General features: G+C 35.2%; 1 protein-coding gene across 6 annotated transcripts in view; it reads left to right on the top strand.

Moving 5' to 3' along the window:
- Positions 1–160: 160 nt before the first annotated feature.
- nAChRbeta2 (nicotinic Acetylcholine Receptor beta2) overlaps positions 161–23091 on the top strand; it is a 43878-nt gene continuing 20947 nt past the window's right edge. Inside the window, exons 1-11 of one of the 6 annotated variants that reach the window (XM_053755564.2) lie at positions 161–1625; positions 6377–6478; positions 9059–9252; positions 9956–10084; positions 10270–10431; positions 11145–11301; positions 11776–11903; positions 13663–13838; positions 18151–18303; positions 20029–20147; positions 20786–20898. In XM_053755564.2, coding sequence (XP_053611539.1) covers positions 1523–1625; positions 6377–6478; positions 9059–9252; positions 9956–10084; positions 10270–10431; positions 11145–11301; positions 11776–11903; positions 13663–13838; positions 18151–18303; positions 20029–20147; positions 20786–20898 — 1536 coding nt within the window. In that variant the 5' untranslated portion in view covers positions 161–1522. The other 5 variants (XM_053755559.1, XM_053755562.1, XM_053755558.1 and 2 more) reach the window with 5 other exon arrangements.

Genomic DNA, 23091 nt, shown 5'->3' with positions numbered 1-23091 from the left:
TGATCATTTTTAATCGTATTATGGTTGGGTTGGGTAGTTGGTTGGCGATGATTTTGCGTTTTGTTGAATTCATAATATCATAAATTACAGTTGTAATTTGTTATAATTGATTGTATTTAAAATTATAGTAGGTACCTATTACTGCCAACATAAAAGCCCAGAGGAACTAAAACATGCTTTCTAGAAAAATTGTATCTTATCTGGTCTGTAAATAGCACAGATCAATGTAATGTTCTTAAATCTGTGGTAAATAGGCGTGGAAAAAGAAATTTTTGATCCAAAGTACTACCCTATGTGATGACTAGGTACTTCAGATCAATTACTAATGATCTGAGACGACTACAATATATGTACCTCGCAATATTAAAAAGATGAAATAGTAATACATAAGGTATAGGTACTAATAGGTATAAATAAGTAGGTAATATATCTACTGCGAACTCCATGATTTGTATTAGATTTCTCTGTAATTTTGTAGACTGTAATCATTTGTCTAAATTTGAAGTTTTCATATTTTCGCGAAAGAAAATTTATTATGAAACAACAAAAAATTACAAGAGTATTAAATACGGTTACCCCTATTCATACGCCCATTGAAAGTAATTTGAAACGTTTAATTTCTGAAAATAAACAATTACACAATTACCTGTTGGAGGCGACGACAAATCAACACCAGGAGATGAGCCGGGCCATCGACCTCAAAGTGAAGAATTCAAGGCTCAAGAAACAGATCCATGAAGCCAAAATAGAGGCATGTAGGTTGAAGAGATTGATTTGCGTTCCTCCGCTGAATGACCAATGAAAACTTTCAACGGCACTGATCAATTTAAAAAAAAAGTGATAAAGGCAGATAGAAGAAGAATATGCTGCTATTTACTGAAAAACTAAGAAAACTGGAAAAAGAGAACGAACAGCTAAGGTTTCTCATACGCGTGTCTAAACAGAAACGGGAGGAAGCCACGTGCAATGCTCTGAACTTGGCTGAAGAAAATTATTATTTGGAGAACAGGTTGCGAGATGTCAATAATGAATTACGAAGGTTGAAACGTATTATGAGGGATAATGATTACAATAGTTAGTAAAGTGAAAGAAATGGTTTAATTTCGTTTTTATACAACTTTCAATAAGGAATGTTAGACCTACCGACATTTAGTGGCATGTAGTCGCATACACACTAGTGAACTTAACTGTCAACCAGTGTGCAGGTTTCGTCACTAAGTATGTTTTCCTTCACCGGAAGTAAGTGGTGGTCTATGAAAACTTATATACTTACTATACCGGAGTCAGATTGGTCTAAAAATTCACGTGGCACGAGCAGGATTCGAACCTGGCTTTTCGTTCACCGGCGGAAGGTCTTAATCACTGCACCACCGCGGTGATCTGAATAAAAATTCCGCTTCGAAGAGCTGTGAAGCCAGCTTTATACCGATTGAAAAGCGACTTACATTTGGCCGATTTCCCCATGACTGATCTCTGAGGGCTGGACGGCAGTCAGTAGCCAGTAAGAAGCGAGCTAGGACGCATGGCGCACGTCCGAACTGCAGCCCTTATTTGCGCGTGCGCACTTTTTGCGAACGCCGCGGCCAAACCTGAGCCGGCGCCGCCGAGGAGGTCCGACAGTAAAGGTGGGATATTTTAAACGATTATTTATTTTTATTAAGGATCCTGATGATTCATAATGATCTTTTACATATTTAAAAAATCGAAGGACTTTCTCAATTATTCGGTAAAAATATAGATTTTGAAGTGGTTTTCATTCATAGATACTATTGTTTAATATCATCCCTTAAGCCAACGAGATAAAAAGGTAACAAGCTTATGTACGTATATATAAACGAAAGGTTTTAAAACTCGTAATACCTAATACATATATAGAATATCACTATTAATTAAAATCCTTTAATCAATTTCAAAATCGTATGTAAGTAATAAGTTATAACTCATAACGTATGTTATACAGCCTTTCTTAACTGATAATAACTACTAACAGTCAGCATATAAATATTACCTATAGATTTGTATATTTTTTAAACTTTTTTTATACTTAACTTTTATAGAAAGATTTATTTTATATTTAATATTTAGCGGAGACAACAGCAGCTCGGCTTCGTATCGTCAAGCGTAATCAAATTGAGTACTCAACCATTTTTTCTGACCCAATTATGTTCGGCAATAAACAACAGTGAAAACTGCATCAAAAATCCGTTGCGTTACTTCCCTCGAGGACTGTTTTCCGCAGTTAGGCCTCTTGTCTGGGCCCTTTCTGCGTGCGGAGTCTGAGCCGCTGGTCATTCCAGCCAGTGCAGCTCCTTCAGGAAGCGGAGCACCGCCAATGGTGTAATCCGTTGCGTGGTTTAAAAGAAGATAGCGTATAAACAGAGACGTGGATGGCGACTTTGTTTATACTAGTTGTTCGCCGCGAACTTAGTTCTCGCTCGCTCGGTCAACTATCTAGTGAGTCTGAAAGTTATAAACTGAAAGCATTTTAGAACGACTGTTGAGAAGAAACGGGCTCTCGACTGCACATGCACCGTTGCTATTAAGCCCCTCAATGACGCAACGTGAAGCGTCAATGAGAGTGTTATAGTCGTGAGTCGGATTGTCAACCACGGCGGCACCTTTGATGTTTTACCAAGTGCCGACTGACCCACTATTGCTAATGCGCCGGACGCTCCTAACTGCCTTACCCTATTTTCGTGCGAGTTCCAACGAACTTCAATGGATTTGTGACTCAATTTTGCAATGAAGGGGTAATTACGCTTGTTATGTAGGAAGCCGATGTCTTGGGAATGTTAAACTTTCTAGCACAGTTTGGCAGTTTAACTGTTAGTTAATCAAGAGTGGAGCCAGTTAAAAGGTCATTTGGATTTTTGCAACTGGTGGCGTGTTGTTCACTAAATGCCATTGGAAACTGGGAAATCATTATTTTTGGACAGTTGTTACAAATCAAACTGAAAACAAGTTGCTTTACCTAAATATGCTGTACCTGTTTTTAGAATCTCAGTCCATTGTAGTTGAAAATCAACCACCATTAATTTAACCATTGAAAAAGCAGTAATATCTAAATCGCGACATTCTGTAAACACTCGGTGATACACAAAGCGGAAAAAATCATATTGGTATCCAATCCTATGATCAACCATTGCGAAAGTTATTTATCACGGGTCAATTGCGAGTAGCACTGTGCCGTCCAGCCTCTCAATAATGTGTGAATGCTAAATGTGGTGCAAGTTTGTTGACAGTGACTCATTTGCAAATACGGTTACCGTGCCCGATTACAAATATCATCTGATCTATGACACTGCCTATTATGTTGCTGAGCTGTGACGCTGAACATCTTATTACGTTATGTGCTTGGATCAATATTTGACACAATATTTCATTTGCTATCGGTAGCGATAGCTTGTAGGTCTGATTTTGCGTAAATATTTAAATCGTTGAGTAGAATTTCATCATCATAAATATATATAAATAAATATATAGTAACAAATCACACAGATTAAGTTAGCCCCAAAGTAGGTTCGAAACTTGTGTTATGGGATACTAACTCAACGATATCATATTGTATAATATATACACAAATAGATAAACATCCAAGACCCAGGTCAATCTGAAAAATATTATTTTCCATGTTGACCTGACCGGGGTTCGAACCACGGAGGTCGTCAAAATCATCATTCTCTATCCACATTATAGAATATGACCACTAATTCCTAGACGAGTGGACATTATCAAAAGACTGTTCATCTTTCCTATAAAACCGATACTGTTACTGTCAAATTTGGAGTTGTGTGATTTTATATGAATACAAAAACTGGGAATTTAATCAAATTTTTAACCATTAGTTTCATAATAATACCAGCTGTTGCCCGCGCCTCCGCCTGCGGCGAAACAAAGCCTATGTCAGCTAGATCTCTAACGATATATACACTAAAAATTAATCCAATGTTCCGTTTTGACTTGAAAGAAGGAAATGAAGAAACTTTCATATTTGTAATATCAGTATGGATACCAATATGAGAATGTAAGGTAAATAATACAATATCAACAATAACAAACACGTGAATCATCACATTCTGGTGTCGTAGAGATTTTAGTACCTACTTATAAAACGATTTGCCAGAGTCAATGATCCAATTTCATAGCCCGACCCTAGTTACGTACAGTTACGTAAGTACGACTGCACTTTATTAACCGACTGCGAAAAGAAGCTGTTTGTCAATACGGGTATAGATTTAACATTTCATAATTAATGCAATGTCATTTGGAGTTTTCAAGAAAATAGTCGACATTGCCTCAACTCTTATTAGGTTAGTGTTGTTCATGGAATCCAGGGGATTTCCCTTTGCGTGTCGATTGCATCCGAGAACGAGAACAGCCGTCAAACTATTGCGTTCCAAAAATGAGCTACTGTAAATGGTTTCATTTATGGCTGTCTTATGATGCTATGAAAATAGATTAATCAGTAAATCTAAGGTATTTTGGAGTCTGTTTCAGCGACTTTTAAAAGATTTTTTTCATTTGCAAAAACTCTTATATAATTTAGATAAATTTAATAAATAAATAATAAAAAAATTAATATGAAGATTCATAGCCTTGTTCATATCTATACTTGTGGGTGCTTTAATATCACAAAGTTTTGTTTTCATCCATATGTGTCATATTTTTAGGGGGTAGTTCGGTAGTAAAAAAACAAAATTGTAATTTGTCTGTATGTGTATCTTAATAAATAAATAAATACATGAATTCCGGGAAATTCCACCGATACCGATACAGCGCCATAATTTTTGAATTCAAATTACAATATTGGAAAAAGGATTCTTAAAAAATAAAGATGTAAGTAGATTCGATTTCTTTCCCCACATGTTTCACATCACACCACCTATACAGCAATCCCAGTCCGACACATATATCTTTCGCTCAAGCGGCGAAGTCCCAATCTCGGTCAACCGTATAAAAATGTCCAATTAACGGTCACCAGACCAGGTCACGAAATATATGGAGCATCAAAAACATTTGCCACTTGGCCAGTCCCAGACAATAACATGGCAAGAACCGTGGGAGTGCGCTTCCGCGCTCATTACTAACATTAGTCAATTTGCTTCATTACAAAAGTGGCTACGCGTATATTTTAATCCAGTGCATCTATTTCCTTATGCATCGGCTCAAGTGGAAAATGGTATGCAATCGGGAAGTTGCAGTTTTGTTCGTCACACGATAGGTTTTACGTCAATCTCTGTTAATACATCGGAGCAATAGAATAAGATTAGAGCAGTACCTAGTAAATGGAATCCTACTGATATATTAAAAGTCAGGTCATCTAGTCATGGAAGACCGATGTTAGAATGAGATAATAAATAAATAATTGTTTATTTCAATAACTTACATTGTAAAGTTTTACAATTATCAGTAAAAACAATGGATTCTGAATTACAGGCGTTAAAAAGCTAGCTAAAAAACCTAAAATAATTACAAAAATTAAAAAGTATTATAAGTTAAAAATTAATAAGTGAAAATTATATTTATAAATAGTAAACGAATTTTAACTTAAATTAAGCATTTGAGAACTGCTAGCAATTCCTCTGTTTCGTCATAAGACATAATTTGGCAGGGTTCTTGGAGGGTTTGTTTGGATTATAATACGAAAAGGAGTAAAAGCCAAGTTTTTATTTAGTCTATTGTATATAGGAGTGGACCAATATAATATTTTTAACAAGAACAATATTTTTATGAACTCAGTTGGAATGTCTGCTACCGGGTTCAGAATCCAAGGATGCACTTACAAATTAATTGAAGTAATGTCCCGGCTCAGCGTTGACATTGAACCCTGGTGACCAGGAAGACGTAGCTTCTGCTATCGCCCTACTCTTCCTTGTCGGTTCCCGGTTTAATAATTGATTTGATTGGACACGTGGAGCGTTAGCTATAAGTAAATTGTACCAATATACTCTTGTCTGGAAATAGTATACGGGTAGCTGATTAATTTCCTTAGTTACGTTAGTTGCTAACATTGGTGTCAGATTTTATTCAAGTCGCTTAAAGTATTATTTAGAAATAGAAACAAATTTATTCATAGCATACTAATATACATCACATAAAATGAACAACACTTTAATATTACAAAGGTTCAATATGCTACAAAAGGGTACCACTCAGCTTGTGCCGTGACGAAGAGCCATGACGCTGATATTCAGTGACCAAACAAGATGGCGCTACCAGAAAAGAATTAGCAAGATAAATCCGCGATACATATATATTTACTAGTCCTTTATTATTTTTCTTTTATTTACGTTTCGTAGATAGTGCTCAGTTGTGTCAATAATTTATATTTACTGGTTCATTATGGAGAATATTTATTTATTTCTGTTTGTTCCAGATTCCAAAATGGCGCACGAGCGAACTATAGTTGTGAGACGACTGCCTGCCGCTTATTTGTATCCATTTAGTCTGTGGCCCATCCCCAAATACCAGACAAGAGGTAATACCTATTGCAAAGAAGAAATGAGAAATTATTAGCAAAAAACATTGCATTTGTATAAACTGCATTTTAATCATAAATTGAGATGAGTGGTTCCTTAGAATAGGATCGTAATATCTCGTCGATGTCGTATAAGGCGACAATTGGATAAGATGCCTTGATAGCTGATAGCAACAACAGCATATCCAAAGTGGGTTGACGTTAGGCAGATGGCTGGTCGTAAAATTACAGCCAAATCTTCTTCACTTCTTTCCCAATCTTGATACAGTGGTCACATTCTAAGGCGATTGTGATGCCCATCGCATGGAACATAATTAAAAAATAAAAATAACGCTCAGTCTGTCAAGAAAGTGATTAAATATGGGCGTCGTCTTCTGTTGGTTGGCAATACTGTACGTCTATCGACCAATCTTGATCATTCTATTATATTTGGTATTGAATTGGAAAAAAAGTGTAGGTAGTTCGTTTAAAATCAGTTTTCTTCACTTGACAGACTGAAGCAATTTAAACATAAACAGACTTGTCTTTCAGATCACGACGACAGCGGGCTCCAATACAGGAGGAGCGTGGAAAAGGGACAGAATAGACGGAACCAGAGATAGATATAGTCCGCAACATTATAGTAGATAATAAGGTTCGGTTAAGCCAGTATTTTTTTATGTAAAGTAACTAAAATAACGGCGGTGACTCGCAGGCTAAAGTTAACGTCAAAGGTGACTGGTGCAACCGGTACTACTCGTCGATGTTGGATAACCATAACGATAATTACTACAAAATGTTAAATATCTTTCTTTAATTTGTAAACATTTTTATGTATGTAATAAAATTAAAAATTTCAAATATTCCGAGTCTTCATGAAAGCGATTGGGTAGCGACCTGACTATTTCAACCAATTAGGTACCACACGTTACTTCGATCACGGGTCCATGTCTGGCTATTAGTAATTGCTTTATTGCTGATAAAGTATATATATATATATACAAAAAACCCTTTGACATGCAATTTTTGGGTATTATGATAAACATATTGATCATATTTCATTGTTTTTGTTGTGATAAACATACGTAATAATCATATGTAGTAGGAACAAAATAAATACGTAATTAAGTATTTAGTATGTAAGTTAAGTTGTATAAGTTATAATTATTCATCTCCTATACTAAGTATGGTTTTAGTTTTATTTGGTATTAAACTTTGTAATAAACTGATCGGTATAATTTTGTTTACTTATTTTTATGTTATTATTTTCTCTGCTGTCTTCTTGAAGTATTGTCACGTCCTCTCGAAGTAATATAGACTCATTAGAGAGAGTCCTCTAGGCCTTTAGGTTTTGTTGATTCCAACAAATATATATGTTTGCGATCCGCCCTAAAATAGGATCACTCTATATTCTCCTAGGGATGTCGTACGAGGCGACTTAGGGACATTCAGCCTAGCCATATCAGCTGGCTCATCAAAATTTCAAGACGTTTATTTACGCTGTCCCCGGGCTTCGCAGTTTCACAACCCCGAACGCAACCAGGAACATGCAGAGGTGAGACGGAATTAATCAGAAAGTGGTGAAATAGGAACATTGTAAAAACTTTTGTTGGGCAAAGCAACACCAATTTTTTTTTTTTTGTACTAACTTTTAACAAGAACTGTTATATAAATATTTTACTGCGTGGAATGTCTCACAATAAGCGTAAAATGTCAACCTTTTTCAACTCGACAGCAAAACTTCCTACTGGTCTATTACCCCTATCACCATCTATGACAGAATGCCTGAACTAACTTAGTTCCCATTTCCACCGGTACCGCAGACGGCGCTAGTATCAAAGCGTAGTGGTATCGATCACGCATGCGCGATCGGGTACCACTGAAACTGCAGCATCCTGTAAACATGGCCAGTAGCCTGAAACATTGAAATATTAATAACATCGAAGATGAAATTATCAGTTGTGTGGTTTTTCTTGGTCTATGCTCGTAATTGCTTGGGTGAGTAAACTTGCAAAAATAAAATTGTATTATAGGCGACTTCATAGATTTGAAATTTAACTAAATCCAACATCTTTTATCTAGAGAAACAACCAACAATGAATTTCATTCCGCATTTCTCCGGTCGTTCCAAAATGCTAGTAGTTTGTAGCTTTGGTAAATATAATTTAATTTAGAATACAACGTGAAAAAATGCCTGTGAAGGCCTAATTTCATAAATTAGATTTGATTTTGATTTGATTTTATATTGAAGTAAAAATTCTGAATAAATATCGATATAGTCATATAATAGTTTATTAGTACCGAAACAATTTTTATGCCAGTTACGGATGAAATAAACGTACACTCGCGTATATTAACTGATTTACACTAAAGCACCTTTGTTATAGTACAAACTCACAAACTCACAATCTCCTCTTTATAATATTAGTATGGATGGGTAAAGAGGTAATGTGTGTGAGAGCTAAATGTAAAGTACGTATGGGGTAAACTTAGAACATAGAAATTATTTCATAAATTAAGTTTATATTATTTCGTAAAGTAAGTAATTCGCGCAGGTGGCTCCGCGGACAAAAACTAATGTTTTACACGCATAATTTCCAGGTGTAAAGCTGTTGGAAGCAAACCCGGACGTTAAAAGGTTATACGATGACCTCCTCAGCAACTATAACCGGCTGATCCGGCCCGTGACCAATGTCACTGATATCCTGACCGTCAGACTGGGGTTGAAATTGTCGCAGCTGATGGAAGTCAACCTTAAGAACCAGGTCATGACAACCAACCTCTGGGTTGAACAGGTTGGTAAACTTGTCTTATTACAAACATTTATTTATATATGTTAGAATCCCAATGTGACAGACATCCTGAACAGGCTCGTGCTGAAGCTGTCGTAGAGGATGGAAGTCAACCTTAAGAACCAGGTCATAACAATCAACCTCTAGGTTGAACAGGTTGGCAGATCTATAAACATTTAGAAGAGTTTAAGTAATATAGAATCTAGAAATGTTTAGGATTTTTTAGGTTTGTAACTCATAATAAATATTTTTAATATGTCAGATTCATAATGTGATTGACATCAAGAAGATTGTGCTGAACATCAATCATTTGTATTTGATGATAGTCAAGCGTAAGAACCAGGTCAAATCTGGTACAGTTTACCTGATGTGATCCGGTTCTTAGGCTTGACTCGCCGTCCTGTTCCATCTTAGCAAATGTTAGTAGCTATTTTTGTTCTCGTATTGGATGCACAGGATCTCAGAGAGGTGGGCTGTAATTAACTCATAGTCAGCGATAACACAAGATTAAATATTCCTTTGCCATTTTCTTAAATTATATTTTTTATGTAAAGTTAAAACCATTGCAGATTCACCTCTATTAGAATTATTGTTTTAAGTCACCTTTGCTGAATCTTAACGTCATCAAAAGGGTGGTCAATTGGTCATATTTATTTCACATCAGGTTTCACTTGTCTTTTCTTTACACACATCTTTTCTTTTTCAGAAATGGTTCGACTACAAGCTCACTTGGAACCCTGACGATTATGGCGGTGTGGAGATGCTTTATGTCCCATCTGAACACATTTGGCTTCCTGATATCGTCCTTTACAACAACTGGGATGGGAATTACGAGGTACGATATATTCATCATATTATAGCAATACGTTGCTTAGAACCCGAGATATTGATAATAATAAATTATGAGCGGACGCCCGAAATAAACGAGGACGAAGCTGCGGGCTAAATAAAATATTGATAAGATTGCAAATTCAGTTTTTGGTATTGGATTTTGTTTAACAAATTAAATATATTTTTCAGGTAACACTGATGACCAAAGCGACGCTAAAATACACTGGAGAGGTGAACTGGAAGCCGCCAGCGATCTACAAGTCGTCGTGCGAGATCAACGTCGAGTATTTTCCCTTTGATGAGCAGACATGCTTCATGAAGTTCGGCTCGTGGACCTACAATGGGGCTCAGGTGATTTTTTCAAATAAAAAAAGGAAGGCAATAATCAAAATGGATTTATATTTTGATTTATACCAAATTCTATAAAAGTCCCTTCAGTAGAGTGATTGAATATAAATATTCGTTTAGTACTTATTGCTTTTAGCGGCACGCCATATGATAATTGGTCCGCATCTCCATAAACATATGTTCAAGCAGATTTAAAGCTGTAAATTCATCCGCAATAAATATATGACTTACTTAGTAAATGTTTATAGGAATCAATGCTACTAACTTCATCTTCCACACAACACCTTCAAGTTCTATGTTATTTTAAAAGTGTAAAATCATACGCATGAATGAAATTATTTATTTGAATACCATTAATTAGTTCAAGTTCTCTTGAACTTGATTGACGCATGGATTGACTCTTGTCAATCCATGCTACTACTTCATCTTCCACACTATCGTCAAGTTTAATAACAACCACACTATCGACTTCCGTGTCATAGTGGTCACCACTCCCGTCCGCTATGTAGAGGTCCTGGGTTCGATTTCCAGTGCGGGAAAATTATTTATACTGCACCATAATATTCATCGCCGTATCACAAATATTTGACAGCGGTTCTGGGTGTATTGTGCCCGTGTCGGTGTGTGTCTGGCCCACGAAATCTATGTGGGCCAGTGGCCCAAATTTTGCCCGTCGGATGGAAAATGTTGTCCATTTATTCAGTTATTTTCTTCAGGTTGACCTAAAACACATGGATCAATCACCAGGCAGCAGTCTCGTCCATGTCGGCATTGATCTTAGCGAATTCTACCTCTCAGTGGAGTGGGACATTCTTGAAGTACCCGCTACCAGGAATGAGGAGTACTACCCTTGTTGCCCTGAACCTTTCTCAGGTAAAGTTAGGAAAATGACATCCTAATATTTGGTCAACGCCGCCTGGACTATAGTTTATCGATTCCCTACGACACTACATAATATTTTATGTTTTTCAGCTAATATTCTGCTGTACACTCATAATTTACACTCATAATTCTGAGGTCATCGCTGCCGTCGGTTAAATTAAAAAAGAAAGTGACATTTCAAAGTTTTAAATTGAGGTTGTCAATAAAATTTTCTTGAATATTTGGCGTTCTATTAAAAAAAGGAAAACTGGGTATACAGCGCACATACGACTTGCGTCTTTCCCTAAATGGGTAGGCAGATGATTCTTCTGATATACCTAAGATAAGATTCTTCTTATGATATACCTAATTCTGTATAAGTAACTAATTAGGAAGCTAGGTAACTAGCCATCTTTTCAGCAAATAAGTGAAACAGTACTAAAAATATTCAAAATTAATTCGTATACATGTATACTTTTGTTACAGATATAACATTCAAACTGACGATGCGTCGGAAAACTTTGTTCTATACAGTAAATTTGATTATCCCTTGTGTTGGGCTCACGTTCCTAACAGTTTTAGTGTTTTATCTACCCTCGGACTCTGGAGAAAAGGTACGTAGGTGTTTGAATGTGTTTCGGCACTGTTTGATGTAACGACATGTTATTCACTTTTATTCTCTTATGGCATGGGCGAGTAAGGATCAAAATAATAATTACTTACAATAATAAAACGTACACCTACCGTCTTGTTACTAAAATTGTTATTCTCTAAGCTTAATTATTCTTTGTTTTGTCCTTTCTCTCTTCAGTATTTGACATTGAAAGACCGAGATAAAACAAATAATATCTGTTCTGAGCTTAATCAGAGAATATAATCGTTATTAATAAGGTGGTTACAATATAAGGTGATTTAAAATAATTTCATTACATTTTAGAGATAAATTAACTCAATGATTTTGAACAATTCAAATATTCATATCTAAAGAATTGTTTCAAATTTGAAACGTGAAGATAAATTCAACTTCTTGCTTCTATTAGATTTTAGAGAATCTAGGGTAAAACTGAACCGGTCATCAAAATTTATTTACATCTGTGTCACGTCAGTATGAAGTCACCTTATATTAATATTTCTATGTGGTAACGGAGAATAGGAATTATATTCTGCTCAGTGTGTTGTGATGTGAATATAGCTTGAACATCGAAGGAGATCTGCTTTTATAGGAGTGAAAAACACCAACGAAGACAAAACTAAAAGGAGAAGCCCATATGATCCCGACTCAACAGGTATTTTAAAATGACAACGTGAATATATATAGCACATATCTGAAGAAAAAAATATTATATTCGATATCGAACATATAAATAGTGTTAGCATGATAAATGTTAATATTTTACAAATTAAAACAGATAACTTTCGATGTTCTCTTTTGACAGGGTAGTGTTTCTGAGGGCATGTGTGTATCCATCCTTGAATCCGTAAAATGATCCATCCATTTTGCCTTTTTCAAATCCATTACCAGTAGTCTTTTTTGATCCATTAGTTAGACGTGTGAGTGTATTAGTATCATTTGAATTGGTTTGTTCATCACTGTTGTCTTTCCACGGAAAATTTTATCAAAATAAATTTGCCAAAATGTTGCAATGTGTATTCTGTTCAATATATCGTGTACTTCAATGAAGCAATAAATGGTTTCAATATATTATTTTTGGCAGAATTGTTTTGTTACAATTCACTAGGAAAAACAATCTTTATTCTACATTACTGTTTAACCTTATTTAGTTAAGTAGTTCTTTCGTAAAAGGCTACAAGTGACAATAGCCTTCTAATAACTCTACTAACAACGTTTTCCTTGTGGATTCCATTGGCTTTAAAAGTTGTTACCCTCATCATATCGGAATGCTTTGCACGTTATTACTACAATTTCAAAATCAATAACATAAATATGTCTACTTTAAGTAATTGCAAATTTAATTAACTTATTGTAGAATATAAATAAATAAGTATATATTTAGTTTCAGATATTACTATATCATAATGTTTAAATGCGAATCATAATACTAATTAATGTATAAGTAAGGTATATTCTTTAATTGCTATGTGTACCTGCTATGATTGTCGATTTACTATAGAATTGTACCAAAAAACTGCAATGGTTACAGCATTCACTACATTAATTCGCTACTAACTAAAATATGTGTAAAAATTTAAGTGAATTTTCCACAAATGTGTACAAACTACACAAACTCACTCATTTCTGTTAACACATACGATTCTGCATGCATACAAGCTTCACTTCAGCACACAGAACAGTGGAAAGACAATGCTTAACTTGGCAGTTCGTGTAACTCAAAAAGGACTTCTCTCCCTTAGATCTCGCTCTGCATCTCCATCCTGGTCTCCCTCACAGTGTTCTTCCTTGGTCTGGCAGAGATCATCCCGCCAACCTCCCTGGCGATCCCCTTGCTTGGGAAATATCTACTATTCACCATGATTCTCGTCTCGCTCAGTGTGTGGGTCACTGTATGCATACTTAACGTCCATTTCAGGTAATATATGTCTTTTCTCGTAGATATCATTAAGCATCTCAATCCTGGTATCACTCACCGTGTTTTTCCTGTTGCTGGCTGAGATTATACCCCCTACTTCACTGGCGATACCTTTGTTAGGGAAGTATTTGCTGTTTACGATGATTTTGGTATCGCTCAGTGTTTGGATGACTGTGTGCGTTCTCAACGTGCATTTTAGGTGAGTTTGTTAATTGATTACTACACTGATAATTGAACATATTAAACTGAATTGAATAAAACGTGCACTAAAAAGCTTTTGTAAAATTATAACGACTATAATAATTTCAATAAATCGAGTTGGAAAAATTATTATATTCACATTCGTTATTACAGCATCTAGAAATTTATTTTCATTGTATTTTTGCACGTTTACGTGCATATTTAATATGGTTTTCTTTCATTAAAGTCACTAGTTGTATGAACGTGCTTGGTTACACACAATGACTGGCAATAAACACCGCACAGTTGCTGATGCACAAGTTTATAAAATACGTAAGTGTAACAATGCAAATCGTCCTTGTCGATGACATAAAATCTAAAACTCATTATCGTGTTCGAACATAATTGAAAAATAATTGATACATATGATAAACGCCAATTTCACAACTAGGTAACTAACCATAACACAAAATTTTCATTTAATGAAAATATGTAATGGATAAGGTAACATAATTAAAAAAAAAAGTCGAGAAATTCTCTTCTGAATATAAAATTTTACACGAGTTATTTCCAAGTTTGATCACTAACATGGAAGTAATAAAGTGAATAGCCTCTTTAAATTGCTTGAACCAGCTATATTTACGCATTCCCTATTCCCCTGAAGCGATACTTCACTTTATAGACAAAATAAAATATTTTCGCGTATATATATCTTCATAAATATGTCCCGGGACAAAAGCAATGGCGGATAGCGTGCATAAATTGCAGTCTTTGTGCTATGAGCTGCATGAATCATCACGCGGTCTACATTGTTGAATACACAGCTCTTGACTTGAGGGAATTTATTAATTTTCGCTGATTTTGTCCACAAAATTATGGAGAGCATCTCTCTTTTTCTCGTCATTATATGATTCTCATTTCATTCTTGGCTGTGACGCCCCGAAGTTCAGGGTTGACCTGTTGGCGCCTTTCCTTATTAACTAACGTAACTACAATTCGAACTAAAATTAATAATAAAATTAATTTGAATAAGAAATTTATTGACTTAACCATTGGATTGGATTGACTTTTTTTTAAATAATAATAATAATTTATTCATTTCAAGAACAAAACTAATCGGCAAGTGGCCTTTACTTACATATGTTATAAGTACAGTCACATAACGCAATGACTTAGGTATAGTGTAATATTTAATACGCCAAATATTCGTCATTCAATGCATACCTTACTTACAAAACAGTAAAATCGTGCAAAAGTTAATGTTGTTTATTACGCTACTGAAATAACTGGTCTGTAAACAGTTTCCGAATAGGGCCAGTAAATCGTTTTGGTCACTGTAGCACGTCGTATCGACGGCACACAACGCTGGTGAAATATGGGACACTCTAAACTACGCATTGAATGCACACGAACGATAAATAATTATATTAACTTTTCACTTTTTATACAGATATGCAAAAAATATCAGGTCTATTTTCGCCTCTGTATACCCAGTAAGAGGAACGCGCTACCTGCCCGAAAAAAAAAGTTTTTCCACCCTTAATTGTTATCCGTTGTTGCTATCATAAAAACTGAGTTTATAAGTTTTCCTTTATTCGTAAATGCCAACAGATTCATTATTGGAATCTGAAAATCGTAATTTTTGTGATTCGACGAAGTAAACCGTTTGTATCATAAAAACAAAGTGTTATTTAAAAAAAAAAGGACAAGAAACCTACAAACCCAGTATAACCAAATTCAAAAAGACTTGTCACGATTTTATTAGTGAAAAACGTTTTCTCCCGAAACGCTAATTTGATAAAAAAAATACCTAACAATCAAGCTCGAACTCTTGCGCTCTATGTTATACTTTCCTCGTTAGCCACCAACGCAGTGGCGATTGTGTTTTCTAAGTATCTATTTTGCAAAACTGGAATAACTAGACAATAATCGTAAGGGACGAGCCTCAGCCTGAGCTAAGAATTGGGCCAAGTTTAGCTGTAAAGTAAATTTTAGACGGCTGAAGCAGAAGGTACCTATTTTAAGATGATCATTTTTGATTTATGAAATCCTGAACATTTGAATCGCTATTTGGCTATTGGTCTCAGTTTTTAAATCTAGGTTAACTAATCTGTTTCATTAAAATTGATGTCGTTTCACGACATTTGTAACATTTAATGCCTAAACTGCAGTTGCAGCCACATATGTGCCATTAGAGACTAGTTAGTGCAAAACTATACAAATTATTATTAAAATCCCCACCACAGCTAATTACCGTGGCGCCACTATCAACGCCAATAACAATAAAACTAAACACAATAATTCGCGCGCAAATTGTTCCGCACATGTAAATCACGCGATCTCATTGTTATTTTGTCATTACGCTTATAGAACACTGCGAAAACGTGAGTTATGGCTCAGCATATAGTGATGCTGCATTGTTGTATCGAATATCGATTTCACGTATTGAATATCGATATGCATATGGAGCATAACAGTTTAATTAATGATTAGTACACAACTGAGATAATAGAACTAATGACAATTAATATAATTTATCTACAACTTATATATTGTTTAGAGTAACTTAAATTATATTTATATTCCGTGGCAGTGCAAACCACATTAAAGATGTGTATTTTCTTTTGTGCGTAATATTTGTATTTAATCTCATGTATGTGACTGTTTTGTCCTAAACATTGAGATGTTTTGAAATCTAAGTCTATCGCCGAATAATTTATTTGTTGTCTAGTAATTATTTATATACTATCGCTAGTAGTATCCCTAGATAATGTCCAAGGTATTACATAAATAATAATAAATAAAAATATTTAAATAGCATTATTTTCTACATAAGTAAGAAATATTATTAGTACTTAAAAATTATCTTACTTTCTATGGATTTGAAACTTGAGATCCGAACTTTGAATATTATTTTATCGATACGATAGTTCGGTATGGATAGTTTTGCATCACTTACACAGATCCCACTTCTGATAGCCGCCAGTTGAATAATATGCTACCCATGTAACGTTATTGGATAATTAACGTTATAACGAACAATTTCGATTAAGATATCACCCCTTCGCAGGTTGTGCCAGTAATTGGTTGTTATTTCAACATATTCATTAACGTTACCTTTTATAATGATTGACTTTAGGGTTGAAACATGTACATGTACAATAATATTTTACAACAAATTATATAAAATAAAGTAAAAAGTAAAATAAAAATAAAAACTAAAATTTAATCAAAAATGCCACCCCGAATAGTAGCCGGATCAAAAGTGCCCATTATGCTTGCAGCATTCCCTCTCTGAATGGCTATGGACAACCTTTGAACCAGGTACTGCCCAGAGCGGTAGTCATAACCCCTGTCCCTTAAGCGACGTCCTATCTCACTCACAAATTCCCTGGCTTCTTTACACCAAGGACCAGCCGTCTCGACCGCCACCGGAGCAAACAAATAATTGTTGTAATTATCTTATGTATATATTTATATATTGTAAAGATATATGTAGCAGATTTTCCTTCACAGGTCGTTTATATTTTTGCTTCGCTTTTTAAATGAAGTGAATAAATAAGTAACAAATGAATAATACTGAACCTTAGAACTAAATAAATAACACAAAATTTATTTAGTATTTTTAAAAGTCCATGCTTTGTGGCACTTGTCAAACGTTATTTATGAAAAAAAAATTAAATAAAAACTTTCCACTTCACTTTTTGTATTCGAACATTAGTCGTATAATCGACATACATTGCAACATACATTAAAGCGGTAGTGTTCCGGTAGTTAAGGTGCCCATCTGTTATAGAAAGATCTCAGGTTCAAATCACTTGTATCCCAGTGGTTGATGAAAACTACTATATATGAGTCAGATTGGTATACAAAATTATGTGGCGTGCGCCCTAATCATTATACCGCAACAGCTTCCTCACACATTCGATAAGATTGGAAAACAACTAGGATATTTTTACAAAAATTCTTATTTGTCCCCGGCTGACGAACCGGGGACCGACATATTTGAATGGTTGTTTGTTTGATACGAGAATATATAATAAGGCAATGTACGTGGAATGTACGACGAATAGTTACGCGAATACTATTACGCGAATAATATGAATAATCATTGCAAATGACCTTCGCTCAGGTCTCCATCGACTCACACCATGTCTCCGTGGATGAAAAAGCTGTTCCTTCAGGTGATGCCCAAGCTTCTTATGATGAGAAGAACCAAGTACTCCCTGCCAGATTACGACGATACATTCGTCTCTAATGGTTATACTAATGAATTGGAAATGAGGTTAGTTATCTTAGGGTAAGTTGCTCCCATGGATTTAGTAAGTATTTCGTACAATTGGATTGGATAAATAAATAAATATATTAGGACAAATCACACAGATTGAGCTAGCCCCAAAGTAAGTTCGAGACTTATGTTATGGGATACTCAACGATACTATATTTTATAACAAATACATATTTAGATAAATATTCAAGACCCGGATCAATCAGAAAAATATCATTTTCCATCATGACCCGACCGGAGATCGAATCCAGGATATCTCGGTTCAGTGGCAAGGTCGTCAAATAGATTGATAGATTACTACGAAATATCTGACAAACAATAATAAACTCAAATTGCAAGGCACTAAAAACTTTATTAGAATAACCATAGACAGGAGACGAAAACTTCTTGAAAGAGTCTCACTTTGTCTTGGTGTGTTCCTTTCTTGTAGTATTGTGACCGTAAATTTTGACTTCTAACCATGTTGTATGGAATCTAATAACGATTTTTTTTTTCATATTGCCATAAAATAAATAATTATAAAAAATGGGCTGAAGTGACTCCCGGAAAATTAAATATTATTTGATGCTCTGTTGTACGGAGTACCTACTAATTCCATGGTTTTACCAGTCAACTTTGACCTGCGTTCCACTGATGTTTAGAAAAAATGACGTACGAGTACTTTAAGTTTTTCTAAAAAAAAAAAAAACTCATTCTCATTCTGTAAAACTCATTCTTGTCTTTGTTAAAATTTGAAGTATTGTAATGACGAACTCTGCGAACCACCCTTTATTTTAAAAGGCCATACACTAGTATTAGCTAAGAGAGAAGTAATAAACTAATATTTCTCTTCGCCTCTCAAACTGTACTTTTTGGTGTAAAATTTGTTAATTCCGCAATTCAGTGCAAACAGCTGGTGTCAGCACATAGCTGAATCCTTATAGAATTATTTTTCGCCGTTCATGGAACATGTGCTGTACGATGTTCGGATAATGGGCATTAGTCTTGTCGCATGCGGACGTGAAATATATAGGAGTAGCGAGCAGCTGCTGCATCACCAGTTTCGCACTCGGGATTTGAAAATAGGGACTCCGAATATAAATAGCAAAGACGACAAGGTCAAAAAATATTAAACTAGATAATATTTATTTATGATTCAATATCATTCGTAGACTGTTACAATGTACTTAGTTGAATTACAAAGGAAGATACGAAGATTTAAAGATTGATCCATCATAAAAAATAACCTTTTGTAACAACTTTTATTAAGAAGTAATCACCATAAACGCAATGTTAAGATTGCTGTCGAACACAGTTTTTTTTAGCGAACCCATAACCTAGTCGTAACGTCATATTTTTTATCGCGAGAAGCTTATTGGTAAGCTTATGAAGCGGTGATGGTGCGAACCTGAGACCTTTCAATCCACAGGGATTGAAAGGTCTCAGGTTCGTATCCTACTCGTGCCATATGAGTTTAGTTTGACTCATATATAGTAGTTTTCATAACCGCCACTTGCTTCCGGTGAAGGAAAACATGGTGAGGAAACCTGCACACAGGTGGACAGTTTAGTTCACTAGTGTGTATGCGACTACCTGCCACTAGATGGCGGAAAGTAGTCGTAAAAGTCATGTCAGATGCCTTTGGGCGACTTGAATAAAATCTGACACCAGTGTTAGCAATAACACACTCGATATGATGATGATGACGAGAAGCTTATTACAATAGGAACCTTTTGTTAACAGCCGAGACAGCCTCACCGATGCCTTCGGAGACTCCAAAGTGAGCGACAATGGAGACTATCGTAAGTCTCCAGCTCTTGAAGACGATATCCTGTCAGCTTCGGCACATCAGAGACCTTCAGGTATAATTTACATACCGAAATAGCAATATTCGTCTATCCATCTCTTTATTACACTTCGCGACATTTCGGATTTTTCTTATTCTGCAACAGTACATGCGTCATACGTCGTCGTCATGCGTTTAGTTTTAAGTAAATTTTTGACATCAACATGAGATGTATCCATTCATTGTGCTGGATCTACCAGATAAAAGCCCTAACATATGCATCCATGAAAGAAAACGCCCGCCAAGCATCTGTACGAGACAAATTACAGTGGCTACGTGTCTACAAACAACTTGCCTCACTACCACTGATTTGTCAAGAGCATACGAAGAAAGAAGATTATCCTAAAATCAATAAAGAATTTAAATTTACCTACTATGTAGTGAGCTCGTTTAAAAACGATGCCAGTTATGATCAAATATTTAAAATTTAAAACTAAAATAACTAATTTTACTGTTATGAATCAAAGAATATATGATAGTATCGTTGATGAAATTTATGACCTTCCGTGGAAATCTTACGAGGGACAGCCTTGTTAGCTGTTAGGCAATAATAGAATTCCCAAGGTGATTTGATTTGAGGCGTCCGGTTGTAAAGTCAAAGCCGAATCTTAATTAGTGTGAGTGGAGAATTAATAAAGCATTGTTCCTATACAGTTACGGAGTCTGAGAACATGCTGCCTCGTCACCTGTCTCCTGAAGTGGCTGCCGCTTTGCAGAGCGTGAGGTTCATCGCACAGCATATCAAGGATGCTGATAAAGACAATGAGGTAAGTCAAGATAGAGTTTGACATCATTTGGACGTTTTAATACTTTAGCATTTCCAGGTTTTGAGATTAAACGAAGAAGATCGTGATATTTTTCGACGCGTCGTTGAAAATTAAATAAGTCACAGCAAATATTTTTATTCAGGCAAAAGAATATAACAGTTATCTTTATGAACAAATCTGTTAGGTGATTTTATATTATCGTATTTATTAGGTACCCCAGTCAGTTTACTAAATCTTCAACTTAAAAATATGGGTTCAGGACACTCTGGCGAGTTCCAGTCAGTGGAGATAAGCATATTTTATGCAATTTAAATCGAGTCGTCTTAGAAATGTTAATTATGTCATTGAAAATATCTCGGGAGTCCTCTTACAGCTGCAGAAGAATTTCCAATTTGCATAAATTTGGAATTAAACAGGGAACGCGTATAAGATTTAACAGAAATGAGTGGGACCACGTTAATTATCGCTGAATAACAATAAAGAATGAAAACATTGCCCTCTGTGGCTTAAATATTCATGTTACTTTGTCCAAGGAAATAATGGCGGCGTTGGGATTGTTCACTGAAGAAGAGAAAGCGGTTAGCGGTCCAGACTTTTTCAAAGCTTTTATTTTTTTTTTGCTATGTCTATAAGGCCAGTTGAAATTTCTTTCTGTTCCAATAAAAATTGTGTAAAAGGTAGGTTATATTAATCACATATCGCGAGACCGATGTGATGTGAAATGATCGTGACAACGATTGAGAAAAATAGAAAGACCTTGGTCTTAGAGCAAGAATAGGAGCGAGGGAGAAGAGAACAAAGAATTGAGTTAAAAAGTAATCCTATGCCCATGTACGATCCTTAGAAACAAATCAGGTGTATATAAATTAAGAAATCAGAAGTAGAAAAAACAATTAATGTCGGCAACGCTTTTCCCTGGGGCCCTGAGTTTCCGCTCCTGTTCCCAAATGAACCGCTTCCTAAACCAGGAGAATATTACGAGGGAGTGACGATGGATGTTGTTACGCGACTGAAAGCCATTCTCTTATAATTATTACAGGGTAGATGATAAGCCAGTTGTACATGTTTTGCTCGTTTGTTCTGCTAATTGCCTAAATATCGTGTTTAGTCATGCGGGATTGTATTATAAGAATTGTAATGTTAATATTCAAATTAGATTTGAAGCTGTTTTAAATTTTTCGTTTGTTTCATTCCGTGTTTTTTGTAAAGACCCTAATTAATTACGACGTTGTCTCATTTGAAATTTCGGAATCTTTTGAATTGAATGAATTGTGCCAAACTGAAATTAAAAATCTTCCAGTGAAAGTAGTTTATGTTTTATCTTGCAATTAAGTCTAGACGAAACACATTTAGGTACAGCGTTGAACAAAACCCGGCCATTTCTCACGCGCGCGGTACATTTGCTATATTCAAAAGGCACTTTTGGCATCACTAATGTTCTTTTAACGTCCATATGATACACTCAGACGAAAAAGCCGACAATGCGATTCCAAGATTTACTTTCTTAGAGTAGAACGAAAACTTATTTCAGTTTTGAATAGGAAATATATTTGTTGCAAAAATCCAATATGGCGTCCTTCCGTGCACCGAAAACATGCAGCAGCTAGCGAAATTTCACAAATATCTCCACAACAAAGTATACATAATCTATTTCATGGCGGTATCGCGTGCAGAGTTGGAAATCATAAAATTCTGTAGGTCCCTGTTGCCCTGGTAGCGAGCGAGAAAATCCGCTATTTTGAGCAAATTAGTTCTGGCAAATATTTAGATGAATTGTTTATTTCATCAACGTTTACTTTAGAGGTCATTTAATATTTTGTAATCACGGAAATGTGATGTTACAATGATAATACTGAAACACTAATTAAAGCGGTAAAATTTGCTATCATCGACACATAAATTAAAATTAATTGCTCACGTAACGAAAACGCTGGTACCTATTTTTGTTATAATTGTAGTAAATGCTACATGCAATGATCCTGGGATGTTTAAAGTTATTTTAGATTCATTCGTTTTAGTACACATTTATAATAATAGAAAAACGGTTACCTTATAATTTAACGCCATCTACGACGATTGGTCGTAGTGAATGAGGTGACCCAACCTAAATAAAAACGTTTACGTTGGTCAAAGCTACATAACTATCTGCAACTCTGGTATTCATTGCAGAAAATTATACCTAGTCTTTGTTAC

Source organism: Plodia interpunctella, chromosome 15 (genome assembly GCF_027563975.2).
Source record: "Plodia interpunctella isolate USDA-ARS_2022_Savannah chromosome 15, ilPloInte3.2, whole genome shotgun sequence".
Lineage (NCBI taxonomy): Eukaryota > Metazoa > Arthropoda > Insecta > Lepidoptera > Pyralidae > Plodia > Plodia interpunctella.
This window is presented reverse-complemented; position numbering and strand designations above follow the sequence as displayed.